At 49.4% G+C, this 13,113-nt stretch overlaps 1 protein-coding gene across 5 annotated transcripts in view; it reads left to right on the plus strand.

Moving 5' to 3' along the window:
* The first annotated feature begins 919 nt into the window (after positions 1-919).
* The window catches only part of AP1G2 (adaptor related protein complex 1 subunit gamma 2), a 30,635-nt gene continuing 18,441 nt past the window's right edge, over positions 920-13,113 (plus strand). For 2 of the 5 annotated variants that reach the window (XM_083580892.1, XM_083580895.1), the window contains exons 1-6: positions 920-1,228; positions 5,329-5,533; positions 6,480-6,604; positions 8,925-9,066; positions 10,218-10,314; positions 11,349-11,425. In XM_083580892.1, the coding sequence (XP_083437018.1) occupies positions 5,330-5,533; positions 6,480-6,604; positions 8,925-9,066; positions 10,218-10,314; positions 11,349-11,425 (645 nt within the window). In that variant the 5' untranslated portion in view covers positions 920-1,228; position 5,329. Of the gene's footprint in view, positions 1,229-4,285; positions 4,462-5,328; positions 5,534-6,479; positions 6,605-8,924; positions 9,067-10,217; positions 10,315-11,348; positions 11,426-13,113 lie in introns of those variants that run through there. The other 3 variants (XM_083580893.1, XM_083580894.1, XM_083580891.1) reach the window with 3 other exon arrangements.

A 13,113-nucleotide genomic window follows, 5' to 3' on the forward strand; every position in this document is an offset into this window, starting at 1 on the left:
CGTCACTGTTATTTATTGTTAGTAAGCCGCTTTGGGATTCATATGAATGGAAAGCAGCATAGAAATTCAATCCATCCATCAATCAATCAAATCAGTGAAACCCACAAGCAGGACCCATGCACAAGAACTCTCCTTTCCTGCAGTTTCCACAGAGGCAGAGCATAGCCAGCATGACTGGTAGCCACCAGTAGGTACCCCCCTCTGAATTTGTGGAATCATCTTATAAAGCCAGCCAGGTTGGAGCCAACGCCACTTCAGGTGGGAGTGAGTTCCATAGATTAACTATGTGCTGGATGAAGGATTTCCTCGATTCTTTCCCAAAAAGCCCAACATTCAGCTTCAATGGATGTCCGTGAGTCCTAGTGTTATTGGGGGGGGGGCACGGACTTTTAGCTACCCACTTTCTACAGAACATAGAGAGTTCTATAAACTATCGCGTCCACTTCTTATTCACCTTTTCCCTCAATGACCCCCCCCCCTGCCCCGCAAAAGCAGCAGTCTTTCCTTATAGGCGAGTCGCTCTATCTCCTTGGATCACTTTGGTTGCTCTTCTGGTTGTTTGGAGAACTTGAATGTTGGTACTCTTTGTTACAACACTATTATTACTCAAAAGGTACATATTATTATTAATAATTATTTCTGTACCGCCTTTCATCAGAGGATCGCAGGGCGGTTTGCAATTTGAAAACACAAAAACACACCCTGTAGTGACAGACCAAAACAATACACGCAACACCATGAAACGGTTTAGAAGAGCAGACTTCTTATTTTCCAACGGCCTGGGAGGAGAGGAACGCTTTTGCCTGGTGCCTAAAGATATGTAACAAAGGTACCAGGCGAGCCTCCCTGGGGATTCCATATACCACCTTTCACCTCAATATGGTATTTATTTATTTTTAAGTTGGGGGCAAGTTTGGGGAGGAGGAGTGTGCCTTTGGGGATGAGGTCAAACTAGGACGGTTGCAGCACAACCTGCTGTAGCTGTAGAGACCACAGAATAAGAACAAAAAACCAGAACATTTTGGTTGGCCTAATGAAGGTATTGCCCTAATGCGGATTTTGAGGCAATCCTTCCTATGGGCCAACCTGCCTACTTTTACCCCAGGCTGCTTCCTGCCCCCTATTGCTCCACTCGCTTCAAGATGTGCCAAGGCAGCCAGCTGGGCGCCCTCCGCTCATTCGGCTGAACGGGAGCCCCGGCCCTTGCGGACCCCGGCCCTGCCAAGAGGTAAGCGCACAACAGCCCTGCAGTGTAGCCCGCCGCCAGCACTGCAAGCCCTGAGCCCGGGCGGGGAGGCTTTGCAGCCCCACCTCAAATAAAACCCAATTCCAGGATGTTGCAGCAGTAAAGGCAGCTCGGCTTGGCCGTTTCCTCCCCCCCGCGCGCCCCCCCCGCTCTGACCCAGAGCTCAATTGCATGCACAAGCCCCGCGCCGACCCAAGAAGGAAGCCGCCTTCAGACGTGCAGGAGGCGGGGGGAACCCCGAAGAGCCGGAACTATTTATTTCCGCCAAGAAGGTTTCGGGGGCGGGTGGGAATGGGAAAGTCCGATGCACAAACGTTGAAATCCCGGGTTTCTCCATGGGATGGCAGTAGCCACTTCCGCCAAGGGCCAGCGAAACCGGAAGCCCAGTGGAGGAGTTCCTGTCTAGAGGTTTGCTCCATGTCCGTGGTTGGTGGGAGCGTCGCCGAGGAAGTGGGGGGGGCGTGGTCTAGTCCTTTAACCTGCTGCGACGCTCTGGCCGCGTCTCTATGGCTGCGCTCATAAAGCCTTATGGAGAAGCCCCTGGGCTGCTCATATATTATATAACATTACAGAGAAAAATTACAGAGTCCTGCTGGCTTCTCTTTCTCTCTCTCTCTCTTTGGCCAGCCGAAGGAGCTGTTTGACAGTGAAACAGACTCGCACAAGAGGTGGTGGGCTGTCCGTCCTTGGAGCCATAGCTATCAATGTTTCCCTTTTTTAAAGGGAAATTCCCTTATTCCGAATAGGATTCCTCGCAAGAAAAGGGGAAAGTTGACAGGTATGCCTTGGGAGCATACCGTCCAACATTTCTCCCATGAAAATAGGGACATCCCATTCCATAACGATTATTTTACTATTTATACCCCACTCATCTTTTTTGGGTTGCCCCAGCCACTCTAGACAGCTTCCAATATATTAAAAAAAACACCATAAAACATGAAACATTCAAAAAACTTCCCTATACAAGATTGCCTTCAAATGGCTCTGGGGTCAGATCTCCATACCCTCCAACATTTCTCCAATGAAAATAGTGATGTCCTAAGAAAAAGCAGGACCAAATCAGAAACCGGGACGACGTCCCTAAATCAGAGACATCCCTGGAAAATAGGGACACTTGGAGGGTCTGTTGGAGGTTTTTAAGCAGAAGTTGGGTGGCCACCTGTCATGGATGCTTTAATAATAATAATAATAATAATAATAATAATAATAATAATAATTTTTATTTATACCCCGCCCTCCCCAGCCAAGACTGGGCTCAGGGCGGCTAACAGCAGATATAAAACAATTGATTAAGATACAACTTAAAACAAAGTTAAAATACAACATTAAAATGCAGCCTCATTTCAATACAAACTCAAATCAAAAACTTTTGGGGGATGAAAACGTCAAACCTTCACCAAGGCCAACTATTCAGACTGGTCCTACGTGGGCCAGGAAAAAGCCAGGGAAGTCCCCAAATAGGAGTTCCATCACAGAAGGAAAAAGGAAAGAGGGGAAGGGGATCAAGTTGATTCCAAACCAAAGGCCAGGCGGAACAACTCTGTCTTACAGGCCCTGCAGAAAGAAATCAGATCCTGCAGGGCCCTGGTCTCACGAGACAGAGCGTTCCCCCAGGCCGGAGCCAGTGTTGAAAAGGCCCTGGCTCTGGTTGAGGCTAATTTAACTTTAGCAGAGATTCCTGCATTGCAGGGGGGTTGGACTACAATTCTATGATTCTATGAGCCCTGGAGGGCAGAAGCCAGGAGGCCTGCGACCCACTGAAGGGCCACAGCAAGGCAGGAGAGCAACAGTTTCACCCTTCAGATCCTCTTGACAGCCAAAGGGCTGCTGCTGTGGTGGTGGTGTTTTGCCTCGCAAGGTTCTTGTGACCTTTTTAACAGCTGCACGGCAGGCAGGCTTTCAACAGGGAAGATCCCCCTCTGGGAGCGAGGGAGTGAGGAAATTCAGGCATCTGCCTTTCCACCTGTTGCACAGAAGTGGAAGGCTGCTTCTGCTGAGAGAGCAGGTAGCCCGGGAGCATTCCACACATCTAAAGCACATTTGATGCACATTTAAAGCACACGATTTTCTGCCCCCACAAAGAATCCTGGGAAATGTAGTATGCTGACTGCGCTGGGAATTGTATCTCGGAGAGGGGTAAACTACGTTTCCCAGGATTTCCCAGGGGGAAGCCACGTGGTTTAAATGTGCACTGGGTGTGTTTTAAAAGTGTTGTGGAGCTGCCCTTGTTAGCAAATCAGAGACTTGCCTAGGGCATTTGAAACATAAGGTTTTGTGCCCATCCAAAGAATGTAAGAATAAACTTGCTGGACCAGACCAAAGGCCCCAGTTTTCCCCCAGTGTCTGATATTCAAAAATATCCTTCCTCTGGAGGCAAAGTCTGCATCTAGCTGTCATGCTAATTGACAGCTTTATTTGTGAACGTACACCCAGCTAGCTCACATCTGCTTCTTATGCGTGGCCAGCTATGTAGGATTTGGGTCATATTCTTTAGTCCACCTGTGCCTTTTTAATAATATATATAATATTTATATCTAGCTCTTACCTTCATTTCAGAAGTCCCCAACAAACTACAATCTTTTTTTGTTGTTTTGTTTTTAAAATTCATTAAATATGAACGATAGGTATGGTCTGTTCCAGACTGCTGCTGTTTTGCATATTCGATCATATACCGGCAAAGTCATGTTGCACAGTTAAAGTGGGTTTGGTGCTCTTGCACAGCAAACTGCTTTCTTAAATAAGAAACAAAAACAAACTTCTTGCAGTAAGGAAAGCTATGGCAAAATGAACTGGGAAGCAATGGATAAGGTTCACGTGGCACAATTTTGTATAACCTCTGCACAAACAAATCTGTATGAGTGCGCAATAAACAGGTTGTCTGAAAGATCCCTTCTTTGGCTCAAGGCCTATCTGTCTGTCAAGAGATCCCTCCCTTCCGAAATAGCTCTAAACTTTGGCTAACTCTGCCCTAAAAAAAAAAAAAATCCGAATGAAAAAGTCCCTTTCTGGGTCTGGCCAGCAGAGGGCGCCCCTGGGTCCAGGTAGCCGCAGAAGTTCAGGTGAGTTTACCTGGCTAGTTAACAGACTGTTGTCCGGAAATGCAATAAGTTGACTAAGCAGAAGGGGAGGATAGACGGGGCAGCAGCTGCCCCTCTGCGTGTCCCCAAAATATCGTGAAACAAAGAAGAAACCGTGTGCAGTGAATCTCTGGACAGGTGAGGAGGGGACCAGAGAAAAGGAATGAATGAAAAATTAAGGGCTGGTGGGAGTTAAGATAAGGGGGTGGTCATCCCAAAAGAAGGGTGCTAACATGCCAGAGAGGGACCTTGGGTTCTGTGGGGGTGTCTGGTGGCCCACTAAATTTGCCTGCAGCTCATGTGCATACGCAGATTCATTCAAAGTATGCACATTTTAAACTGTCCATCAAAGTGGAAGGAGGGGTCAGGGGAAAGAGGAAGGGGAGAGAATTTCACCGAAATATCTGAAAGGCTATGCTCAATTTAAATTCACAGTTGTGAGGGCCTACACTGAAGAGGCAGTTTGAGGGCAGGGAGAGGCTGCTTTTTATGGTACAGGAGTGAAATTCGAGACTTGAGATGGGCAGAAAGATATTGACTGAGCTTAAAGCCTCCACAAAGGGCTTTTGATTTCCAGTCCGGAAATCGTCCGCAACTTTACGGAACCAATTCAATTCTGTGCTTTCCACTGCGAATGTGGATTAATCCTCTTCTTCCCCATAAACGTGGAAAGAAAGTATTGGAGGGGGAAAAACCTTCGCTTTTACTACTCGTCAAAGGGTGTGAACTAATTTGCGTTAAGCGATTTAGACCTAGCTGCAGGTTGTTGGCATCCATCCCTAAGAGGAAGCCTTGAGTCCAAACCCAAGGAATACGGGCACTCTGCACATTCTCAGAAGCAACCTGTTATTACTTCCTGTCTTTCGGACTTGAGCTGAGGATTTCCAGTCAGACACGCTCCCTGAAATATGGAGCAGAAGAATGGGAGTAAGAGTTGAGGTTCCTGCAGGTGCCACGTGCCAAAGGCCCTCCCTCAAAAAAACTTATTCCACTCTTCACTTCTAGGATGCCGGAAGCACCTCTCACGTTGCCGGTCCTGATCCGGACCATACGGAGTGCACGGACCCAGGCGGAGGAGCGGGAGCTGGTCCAACGAGAAAGCGCCAAGATTCGGGGGGCCTTTCGGGGAGACGAGGCCAACACCCGTGCATCCAACTTAGCCAAGTTGCTCTACATCCACATTCTGGGCTATCCTGCTCATTTTGGACAGGTATACACCCGCACTGCACATGGGGAACTGTAGTTTGTTAAGGGAGCTGGGGATTGTAGCTCTGTGAGGGGTAAACTACAGTTCCCATGATTCTTGGTGGGGGGGGGGGACCTTGGCTGTTAAAAGTGCTCTAAAAGTGTCCTAAGCGTATTTTATTTATTTGAAAAAAATTATGCAGCGCTTGATGACAGAGTTCCGCCCCCAGCTTACCTTCCTCACATGTTCTCGCAACAACCGTGTGAGGTAATTTTAGGATAACAGATGGTCAGTCAGTGAGCTTAATGTCCGAGTGAGGATTTGAACCCAGGTTCCATTTAGCTTCTTTAGCTAATGCACTTATAGCAACTTTATATGCAACTACCCCTCAAAAAAGGGACGCTGGTGACGCTGTGGGTTAAACAACAGAGCCTGGGACTTGCCAATCTGAAGGTCGGTGGTTCAAATCCCCGCAACGGGGTGAGCTCCCATTGCTCAGTCCCTGCTCCTGCCAACCTAGCAGTTTGAAAGCACGTCAAAGTGCAAGTACATAAATAGGTACCGCTCCGGCGGGAAGGTAAACGGCGTTTCTGTGTGCTGCTCTGGTTCTCCAGAAGCGGCTTAATCATTCTGGCCACATGACCCGGAAGCTGTATGCCGGCTCCCACGGCCAGGAAGCGAGGTGAGCGCCGCAACCCCAGAGTTGTCCGCGACTGGACCTAATGGTCAGGGGTCCCTTTACCTTTAACTTTACCCCTCAAAAACCCCTCTGCTAATATCCACCAAACAGCAACCCTTAAAGGTCCCAGTGGGATACACCCCCAACTAGAATGTTCTGGGATTTAGCCCGGGAGTTTAATATGCATGGATTGGTTCTGGGATTTAGCTGGGGGAGTTTAATCGATCAAAGGTTGTAGTTCTGGCGCAATCAATAATTGTGGGTTTTTTCCTTATTCTGTCTTGAACCCAGATGGAGAGCTTGAAGCTAATAGCCTCCCACCGTTTCCACGAAAAGCGGATCGGCTACCTAGGCGCTGCCCTCCTATTGGATGAGAAACAGGACACTCACCTTCTGCTGACCAATAGTATCAAGAAGTGAGGGGTGAAATTGAAGGGTGTTTGGGGGGGGGGCAGAAAGAGTGGGTGCCCCCACAGTGGACTAGGACAGATTTGGGAACTGAAAGTTATTATTTAGGGCAGAAGTTTTCAGCCTTTTGGAATCCACGGCCTCCTTGGCCAACTACATTCTTTCTGGTCCTCTCCTCTCCCCTCTCTTCGGGGATCCTCTGGGCAGCCCCAAAGACAGGTGCCTCCTCTCTCTGCCCCACAGGGGGCCTGGGAAGAGGATGCCCCCAGCCTTTGGAGCCTAGCGAAAGGTGAAGGTGAGTAAGGCCAGCATCTTACTCAGCTTGGAAGGCAGTAGTGGCAGCAGCAGGCACTGCCAGGCCTGCATGGAAGAAAGGCTCCCCTTCAGGACTGGGCACTCAGCTTCCAGGCAGGCATTGCATACAGCAAGCACAATAAAAGCCAACATGGTGCCTGCCTGCCCAGCTTCCCACTTGTCTGTCCATTCCCAACAGCAATGGCTGGCAGACTGGCCGGCTTGGCTCCTTGCCCGCTTGCTTGCTTACTTCAAGGCCGCCTCACTGCCTGGCAACCAGCACCCAATGGCCAGCCACAGAGGCAGCTTTCGCTTGTATTAGGGTTGCAACAAACAGCTGTGCAAGCCTTTGAGAGTCAGAAATATGAGAGGACATCATAGGGGAGAGGGAAGGAAAGAGGAACAGAGGCCAGTGTTGCCCGCGGCAACCCTAACCATCATTCAAGGCACCCCAGGGCACACTGGTTGAAAACCACTGATTTAGGGTTATACTGGGGAAAAAGAAACCAAGGCTACATTCACTCCATGCGTTTAAAGTGCTATGATACCATTTCAAACAGTCACAGCTTTCCCCAAAGGATTCTGGGAACTGTAGTTTTGTTAGGGGGCCAGGAGCTGTTTAGGAAACTCCTGTTCCCTTTCCAGAGCTACAGTTCTGAGTGGTTTAACATTTGGTCTGTCTTAAGGTTGCCATTTTTCAAGAAGTAAAAAATCTGGACACAAAGTTGTTTAACTTTTTGGGGGGGGGAATTGCCCAAACTGTTGTGGAGCTTTTGGGGGGAAATGAACCCCAAAGTTGTTGATCTTTTGCCAATTTTTCATAATTCCCCCAGGACTCTAATTTCATCATTAGAATCCCGGACATGTCTGGGAAATTCCAGACGAATGGCAACCCTAGTCTGTCTACTCTGGGGATTTTAGATCTGGGGGGATAGGGGTTTCCTAACAATGCTCTGCAACCTTAGCAAACTACAGTTCCCATAATTCCAGGAGAAGGCTTTGTTACTAGACTGGTGACTGGTTAGTAGACTGGTGACTGGGAGCGGCCGCCAAGACCACATAACACCAGTCTTGAAAGACCTACACTGGCTCCCAGTATGTTTCCGAGCACAATTCAAAGTGTTGGTGCTGACCTTTAAAGCCCTAAACGGCCTTGGTCCAGTATACCTGAAGGAGCGTCTCCATCCCCATCATTCTGCCCGGACACTGAGGTCCAGCTCCAAGGGGCTTCTGGCGGTTCCCTCCCTGTGAGAAGCCAAGTTACAGGGAACCAGGCAGAGGGCCTTCTCGGTGGTGGCGCCCGCCCTGTGGAACGCCCTCCCACCAGATGTCAAAGAGAAAAACAACTACCAGACTTTTAGAAGACATCTGAAGGCAGCCCTCTTTAGGGAAGCTTTTAATGTTTGATAGACTATTGTATTTTAATATTCTTTTGGAAGCCGCCCAGAGTGGCTGGGGAAACCCAGCCAGATGGGTGGGGTATAAATAATAAATTGTTGTTGTTTGAAGTGCTGTCCTAGCACCTTAAATGTACAGGTATCAACCTGGTATTTGGGAATGTGTGCCTCCAGTGAAGATCCTGGGAATTTAGTTGGAAGACTGGATGATTTATGAGGAGGGGAAAGGACCTGCGCTATGGGCTCTGAAGGAACAGATGGCCACCCAAACTCTGCTTAAAAACCTCCAAGGAAGGAGAGCCTGCTGCCTTCTGTTTGTTCCACTCTCAGAACAACTCTTGAGGCTTGGGAAAAGACATGTCAAGGGAAGTGGATCGCTGGGGGTTCCTTGAAATGCAATGTTGGGATATCAGTCAGAATATGGCAGCTTAAAAGTCTTTCAAAACACCAGCCTTTCCTCCTGGTTAAAGATGGCGGCCATCGGTAGGTCTTGAGGGTTGAACTTGGGCGTTGAATAGGAAGGAATATGCAGGAGGTGGGATTTGTGTGCCTGAAGGAAGCTGTTCGGGCAGGGGATGTGAATATTTGAGAAAGCGTTGCATCTTCCGTTCACCTCTCTTTCTTTTGCTCCCCATAGCGACCTCCTGCACCCCACTGCCTGGGTGCAGGGCTTAGCTCTGAGCACCCTGGGCTCCCTGGGGTCCGTGGCCATGTTCCGGGATTTGGCCGGCGAAGTGGAGCAGCTCGCCAGGGTTGGCCAGCCCTCCGTGCGAAGGAAGGTGAGACCCCGCAGCTGGGATTTTTTCTTTAAAAAGCTGAGATTCCAAAGATAGTAATAATAATAATTTATTTAAAATATTTTAATTATACCCCGCCCACCCCAGCCAAGACCGGGCTCAGGGCGGCTAACACCAAATATAAAACAAATTGATTGAAATACAACTTAAAAACAAGATTAAAATACAACATTATTTATTATTATTCACCGTATTTTTCGCCCCATAGGGCGCACCGGCCCATAGGACGCACCTAGTTTTTTGGGGGGGAAATAAAGTAAAAAAAAATTATTTCCCCCCCAGGCGCGGGGCTGGGGCAGGGGAAGTCCGAGCTTCCCCCGACCCCAGCCCCCAGAACAGGCAGCTCTCCGCAAGCCGCTTCAGCGAAAGCCTGCATTCGCCCCATAGGACGCACACACATTTCCCCTTCATTTTTTGGGGGGAAAAAGTGTGTCCTATAGGGCGAAAAATACGGTATACCCCGCCCATCTGGCTGGGTTTCCCCAGCCACTTTAGGCGGCTTTCAAAAGAATATTAAAATACAATAGTCTATTAAACATTAAAAGCTTCCCTAAAGAGGGCTGCCTTCAGATGTCTTCTAAAAGTCTGGTAGTTGTTGTTGTATCTTTGACATCTGGTGGGAGGGTGTTCCACAGGGTGGGTGCCACTACTGAGAAGGCCCTCTGCTTGGTTCCCTGTAGCTTTGCTTCTCGCAATGAGGGAACCGCCAGAAGGCCCTCGGAGCTGGACCTCAGTGTCCGGGCAGAACGATGGGGGTGGAGAGGCTCCTTCAGGTATACAGGGCCTTTGAGGCCTTTTAGGGCTTTCAAGGTCAGCACCAACACTTTGAATTGTCCTCGGAAACGTACTGGGAGCCAGTGTAGGTCTTTCAAGACCGGTGTTATGTGGTTTCGGCAGCCACCCCCAGTCACCAGTCTGGCTGCCGCATTCTGGATTAGTTGTAGTTTCCGGGTCACCTTCAAAGGTAGCCCCATGTAGAGCGTATAGCAGTAGTCTAAGTGAGAGATAACCGGAGCATGCACCACTCTGGCGAGACAGTCCACGGGCAGGGAGGGTCTCAGCCTGCAAGGCCGTTCTGTGGGACACATGGGGACCCCACCCCATAATCCTTTGCTCTCTGCCTCCGCTTCTAGGCCGTGGTCTGTGCTGTACACGTTGTCCGGAAGGTGCCCGATCTTATAGACGTGTTCACTCGACTCGGTGAACAGCTCTTGACTGAACAAAATGCCGGTAAGTGCCTTTGTCTCTTCAGCTGGGGCTACTGTGAGTCTTGCTCTTCCTTCCCGTCATGCCAAGAGAGGAGACCATCCTGGCCCTGCCCAGTAGCCGGAAAAGAAGCTGCTGGGAGCCTTTCAGAAAGGGCTCTTGTAAGAACTTTGCAGCTAGTGCCTGAGTTTGCTTTTCTCCTTCTCCCTCCCAACCCCTTTTCCTTTTGTGTCGTGCCTCTTAAATTTTAAGCCTGGGGGCAGGGAGTGTTTTATTACTGGACACTCAGTAAGCCATTCCGGAGGGCCTTTTTCTTTCTTTCTTTTGCTGACGAAGAGTTTAGGGCTGGGGGAGAAAGCTACAAATAAAGAAATAAGTCCCAGCTCGTGCGTGCTTGGATATCCCTCGGTTGCTCCGAACGCTTGAGCCGACCGCTTGGTTGCCGAAGAGAAGGATTGAGGCGAAGTGGGATGGCAGGGGGTGGGGGATTCTCTTCAGGGTTGTTTGATAGTGGCACCTGCCCTGTGGAACGCCCTCCCACCAGATGTCAAAGAGAACAACAACTACCAGACTTTTAGAAGACATCTGAAGGCAGCCCTGTTTAGGGAAGCTGTTAATGTTTGATGCATTACTGTATTTTAATATTTTGTTGAAAGCCACCCAGAGTGGCTGGGGAAGCCCAACCAGATGGGCGGGGTATAAATAATATTTATGATGATGATGATGATGATGATGATGATGAAGGTTGAGAGGAGAGTTCAGGGGTGTATTCGACTCAGTTTTGCTCACGGTGAACCTGCCAAAATTAATCGCTATAAGTCAGGTCTGTTGATTTCAGTAGGGCTACTCTTTGCATGATTTTTTTCCAGAGAAGCGGATCTCAAGGAGTGATTTGAAGGAGATCTCAAGAAAGCGCTGCTCTCCCGTCACATTGAGGCGGTGCAGAGAAACCGGGATCTGGGGAGCCTTGGTGGGCCTGGGATTTGGGAAGATAGGGGACGGGACTTAGGAATTCGGGGCAGGATCCGCACCTGGCCTACCTGTCTCTCTCTCCCCAGGCATCCTCCACGGGGCTGTCATGCTGATCTCAGAGATGTGCGAACGGAGTCCACAAGCCCTGGACCACTTCTCCAAGGTGGGGCAGCTGTGAGTTTGGCAACTCTCCCAGCATCCGTTGCAGTCAAGGACTACATGCCTTTTGAGCAGGAGAGCGTGGTGGAGGGCAAGCTGCTAATAAAGGAGCCTGTGCCTTGCATGCATTGAGGCCCGGGTTCAAGACCCGCATAGCAGGACTGGTTTGGCGTCCACCAGGAAATGGGGATGGGCCCTGGCAGGCCAGAACATGCAACAAACCCAAGAAGGATCTGGCCCTTGAGATTCTTCCTGGGCCACACCCCCTCCCAAGCCACACCCCTTCACCCTCAGGACACGCCTCTCCCAAGCCACACCCCTTCACCCTCAGGACACGCCCCTTCCCAGCCTTGCTTGGCCCCCCCCTCCCGTGTTTCTGGCTGGAGCATATCCTTGAAATTTTGAGGAAGACTCTCACTTGCCTGGACGGGAGATAGGGAAGGGGGTGTGTGGAAGCTGGCCTACTGCAGAAAGGTAAAAATTGCATGTGTTGCTTTTGGCTCCGCCCATCAGTGGCATGCGGCCTGAAATATACTCGGAGTCGAGAGTGGATTTCATGCTCTTTATTCAGCTCATAGCGGTGAGGAGGAATCATTGTTCCCCCCCAAATATCTGCTTTATATACATTATTTACACAATGGGGCCCACGTGATTGGCTAATTCCGGGATTCTCCTGTAGGCCAATTAGGTTGTGGATTCACTTCCACCTGGAGCTGGATTGGGTGGCTCCTGCGAACCAATCATGCTGCATTGTTCTAGGACCAATCAGACTGCTGCATTCTGAATCCTATTGTTCTAGGTCCAATCAGACTGCTGCATTCTGAATCCTATTGTTCTAGGTCCAATCAGACTGCTGCATTTTGGATCCTATTGTTCTAGGTCCAATCAGACTGCTGCATTTTGGATCCTATTGTTCTAGGACCAATCAGACTGCTGCATTTTGGATCCTATTCAACTCAGTACATAACAGTTGCCCATGAGGGAAGGTGGCCCTCAGAGTAAAAATATTCCCCAGAGAAAACTGTTCATGTATGCGGCAACAGCTGTGCAGATGTTACCAGCCCAGAAAGAAGACCAAGTCCCTACCAGGGAAGAATGGCAGATTAAGTTGACGGACTCTGCCGAAATGGCAAAAATGACCTGAAAGGTCAGAAATCAGGAAGACCAAAATTTTAATAAGGAATGGGGGAAATTTACAACGGAGACCACTTTAAACAGTTAAAATCATTAGCGGGATTGCAAAAACAGTTGTAATGTGACGAGAACTATGGATACATGGAGGGGGCGGGGGAAATAATTTGGATCATTATAAAAGATGCAGTAGAAAAGGCTTCCCCTTCATGAATCACTGCCTTGCCGTGGCGAAGGGGCTTGAATAACTCAGAGAAGCTATGAGCTCTGCCGTGCAGGGCCATCCAAGATGAACAGGTCATAGTGGAGAGTTTTGACCAAACGTGATCCACCTGGAGGAGGAACCGGCAAGCCACTCCAGTATCCCTGCCAAGAAAACTCCATGGACAAAGACAACAGGCATATAAAAGTTATGACGCTGGAAGATGAGCCCCTCAGGTCGGAAGGCATCCAACATGCTACTGGGGAAGAGCGGAGGACAAGTACAAGTAGATCCAGAGCTGATGAAGCGGCTGGGCCAAAGCCGAAAGGACGCTCAGCTGCGGATATGCCTGGAAGCGA

The sequence above is a fragment of the Podarcis filfolensis genome, assembly GCF_964270895.1.
Source record: "Podarcis filfolensis genome assembly, chromosome: 13".
Classification (NCBI taxonomy): domain Eukaryota; kingdom Metazoa; phylum Chordata; class Lepidosauria; order Squamata; family Lacertidae; genus Podarcis; species Podarcis filfolensis.